Source organism: Atta colombica, unplaced genomic scaffold (assembly GCF_001594045.1).
Source record: "Atta colombica isolate Treedump-2 unplaced genomic scaffold, Acol1.0 scaffold33, whole genome shotgun sequence".
Taxonomy (NCBI): Eukaryota; Metazoa; Arthropoda; class Insecta; order Hymenoptera; family Formicidae; genus Atta; species Atta colombica.
The window spans coordinates 3,025,786-3,030,120 of NW_017259437.1; the positions used below are offsets into that span (position 1 = coordinate 3,025,786).

Genomic DNA, 4,335 nt, shown 5'->3' on the forward strand with positions numbered 1-4,335 from the left:
ACACACACACACACAACAAAATATTAACTTATCAAATAATTATCTATTATTTTTTGTTTTTTTGCAACTTACCTCATCCTAGATCCGCTTCGCTTCCTATCACGTGTCCTATACGACTTAGTCCTACTAACGGAACGTGAACAGCTTCTTGATCTGGACTTCGAAATTTTTTTACTAACAGTTCTATCATTGAAAGCAGGACTATCCGATCTCCGCCGTCTGAGATACGAATAATTGACTTTTCTTGAATTCGACGAAGACACATGTGATGTGCTACCATGAGTTTCTTCTTCCCCGCCGAAGCTTGTAATGTAAGTAATCTGTCCCGCATTTACAGGTGATGTGGACCGCGATCGTGACTTGGAAGAAGACTTTCTGTAAGGATTATATTCCGGGCTTTCCCTAGCTGCATAACTGAGACAAAAGAATTTGTATAAGCGATAACGTAAAAAAGTATTTGCTTTGTGAAAGTGTAATGAATTATTACCTAGGCGGACTCATAACACGGCCTATCATCTTCTTTTCCCTGAATGCACGTCTTTCTCTACGTGACCGTCGACCCTATTATATATCAAAATATAAAACAAACATTAAAACATATTTTATATTAAATATTACATTAATGTGATATATTTTCTAACATTATAGTATATTATAATATATACTGTATATACAATTACATATTATATAAATATATGAGTTGTTTGAATTACATTGCAAGCACTTACTGAGTACATAGCTTTTTCTTCCTCTTGCTTGCGGGCCTGTCGCAAGGTTTCAGCTTCTTCAAAATCTTGTGTTAAAAAGCTAAAGTAATCAGCACCTAAAAGTCCATATTTTTGAGCTACTAAATTCATCTCATGTGCCTGAGATGGTTCTATTTGAGATACATCCACGCATATATCTGGAAAATAACATTAAAAAATTAATTCATTCTTGTAGTATTCCAGAGTACATTAATGCATTATTGAAACCGAATATATCAAAAATGCATTGACTCGTGTTTTTGTTGTTCAAATTACATAGTACAGTCAATATAATGTTTGAAGCATTCTCTCAAATATTTTAAAGCATTTAGAAATTTCGACCTCACTCATAGACTAGGGATGAATTTATTATATATATGATAATTATATATATATAATTTCTAATTATATGTATACATAATTATATACATTTTGTGTAAACATAAATGTATATATATTTTTTTATGTGCAGAAATTTAAATAAATCACTAGCATTAGTTTTTATGCAAAATGCCCGATTAAAATATAATAAACAGCATTAAATAATGGTACCTAAATCTATATCGCTGTCTTCATCATCTCCCTTCTCCTCTGATATAACTGGGTCTATTGTTTTTACTGGTTCAGGTATTGGCTCTTCCGTTTCATAATTATATCCGATGGCAGCGTTATTAGCAGATTTTTTCTTATCTTTCGCAGCATCCAACTTCGTTGATGAACCAAACTGTTCTTCTAAATGTATTTGATGAAGAAATTTTTCTTCAGTCACTGAAAAAAAATCATTTAAATAAAAATATAATAGACTGGTAAGATTTTTTTGTACAATGGAGAAAAGAGAAACAATGTACCGCCTAAAAACTCATTTTGCACAATTATACGGTATCGTTCATAGTTGATATGTCTATCTTCACTTGTCAGAGCAATATCAACATCGATAGTATCTATAGGCTCTGGTATCCAATCCAGATGTGCCCGTACATCAAACCGATCTATAAGATTGTCATCATTGCCTTGCCATGGCATCCTAATAATAAAACATATTATTTTTTTACCAATGAACGAGCATAATTAGCAGCCGTACTATGTTGCAGAACTCACATATTTGCAGGACTGTCACCTGCAGCAGCTATTGCCGGATCCAAGTGTATCTTGCATGGTCTACCATGCAGCTGCAGAAACTGAGTAGGATCTGATTTCTAAATAGAACACAAAAATACACTTATTATACACAGAAATATTTCTATTCACAATGATAATTTAAATATAGAACAAAGAGGCACGAAAGGCACAATGGAAGTTAACCAAGAAATAGAGGATATATATTTTTCGTAAAAATAATGCGTGCATTGATCCGTTTCAAACTGCACGAAGGAAGAAATCCATTATATATGTTTTTGCGCAGTGCTTACGATTTTCTCGTAGTAATCCCTTCTACGTTCCGCTCTGCGACGATAATCGACCAGCATACCGCGAATCTTCTTTTCCTGCTTGCGTGCCTCGTGCCACATTCTGCCGCCGGTCTTCTTCACAGAGAAACTCATTTTCTTTTTCTCAATGCTGTAGATCAATTTCGTGCGGCTAATTCGACACAAGTGCCATTTGTCCAGTTGTAAACGCTAAAAAATTGAAGCACTAATAATTGACACGCTTTCCTCTCCCGCGAGACGGACATGTCTGATGTCTGATGTTGCCTTAAGAACAGCGACTTCTCACGGGACTGGCGGAAATCGCTTGTCTATAATCAAATTGCTCTCATGATGATGATCACTGGATCGATAATAAACTATCTAATCTTGTTACTTTATTTTTCATTATATATTATTTAATATAACATTTAATTACTGAAATTATATGTGAATATTTAATTAAATATTTATTTAATAGTTTAACTGTATATATATTCAGTTTTATAAAATTCAAATTATACTATATAATATTATAAATAATTGATATTATTTAATAATTCAACACTATTTAATTTATATCATTATAAATAATTGAATTTTCTAAAACTGATTAATTATTAATAAATATTTAATTAAATAATTTTCTATTATTTGATATATTTTTGTTATTTAATTTTTGTTTTAATAAATTCTTTAATATATTAAATTAATAAGTAATATTCAGAATATTTATTAAAATAATTATTTTATAAAATTCATATATATAAATTTATATATAATGATATATACATATGTACATGTTATATTGTAGTCAATATGTATATCATTAATTATTGTATACAATTATGCAATGTAATCGCAATAGCACAACAATTGACAATAGCATTTTTAATATTGATTATATAACACTTTTAATATTTGACCATATAACACCAAATTTTATAACTTGATTGTAAATAAATTCTATTCAAGCTAATCAAATGTATAATTTAATTTTATATATAATTTTGATTCAACAAACTATTCGTCTTTTTCTTAAGAAGAAGAAAATGAAAAAACAGAATGAATGTTAATAGTGATAATGTCTTTCCTTAACACACTCAGACTAGTAGTGGGATTGTCTAACGTTTTATCGATGATTATCGTTATCTTTAACTAACGACAGTCAATAGCAAGGATAATCTTAGAAAAAAATGTGACCTTCATTAGCTATCGGCGCTATCGTTATACTTATAGCGACTTCGTTGATAAAAAAAAATCTCAGGCCATGATTTAAATCGACAATGACTAAAGCGATATGATGTTTTTCTCAAAAACATTTCGTATTCTTTGGAATACTATTAATTAAACATACAACTCTCCTATATATAGAAGAATTCTTCTATTAATATTATTATTTAACATAATCTTTTCAAGTTTATCAAGAGGCACACAAAAGACGTTTATCGATATGTATATAAACCCGCCAAAAAACGCAGTAATAATTGATTTAATAGCCGACAATTGTTTTTTTCCCTTTCAATAATTTATTCATCAAACAAGGAGAATTAATGCATTTAGAAACTTTAAAGCTGCACACGATGTATTATATATTTTTTATTCTCGCAAGGATGCATTGGTGCGAAAGGTGAGACAGCGGAAGAAAAGGTAACAGCAGAAGGTGAAGATGCTTTTGTTTATTATTAACCTTATGTAATATCGTTTCAAATTTTCAATTACATTATTATATATAATAATAATTATAATAATCATCATAATAATGTTATGACAATGTATACACGTTAGATACAAGTTCATTTTCCTTCATCGGTATAGAGTTTTGTTAATTATTTTTTCTCATCTTAATAAATCGGTTTTTGTTTCTTAATTCACATTTCTCTCTCTCTTTCTCTCTCTCTCTCTCTCTCTCTCTCTCTCTCTCTCTCTCTCTCTCTTTCTTTCATACATACACGCATACATTCGCATGAACATACGTTCTTCTTTCTCTCTTTTCTTCTCGCATTTCCCATTCATCCCTTATATTTTTTGTCTCGATAGGAATATGTCGAACGAGACATCAAGATATTATCACTCTTTCATGCTCGATTCTTAAAGGAGAATGCTTACACGGTGCCTCCAGATGCATCTCTCTCTCTCTCTCTCTCTCTCTCTCTCTCTCTCTCTCTCTCTCTCTCTCTCTCTCT

The 4,335-nt window shown here is 30.7% G+C and overlaps 1 protein-coding gene across 3 annotated transcripts in view; it reads right to left on the reverse strand.

Annotated features, from left to right (window-relative positions):
- The window catches only part of LOC108690542 (gephyrin-like), a 16,734-nt gene that overhangs the window by 7,384 nt on the left and 5,015 nt on the right, over positions 1-4,335 (reverse strand). For 2 of the 3 annotated variants that reach the window (XM_018197884.1, XM_018197882.1), the window contains exons 2-8: positions 2,156-2,481; positions 1,845-1,942; positions 1,595-1,770; positions 1,299-1,514; positions 729-904; positions 488-561; positions 73-414 (exon numbers count right to left, since the gene is read on the reverse strand). In XM_018197884.1, the coding sequence (XP_018053373.1) occupies positions 73-414; positions 488-561; positions 729-904; positions 1,299-1,514; positions 1,595-1,770; positions 1,845-1,942; positions 2,156-2,287 (1,214 nt within the window). In that variant the 5' untranslated portion in view covers positions 2,288-2,481. Of the gene's footprint in view, positions 1-72; positions 415-487; positions 562-728; positions 905-1,298; positions 1,515-1,594; positions 1,771-1,844; positions 1,943-2,155; positions 2,482-3,173; positions 3,190-4,335 lie in introns of those variants that run through there. The other variant, XM_018197883.1, reaches the window with a different exon arrangement.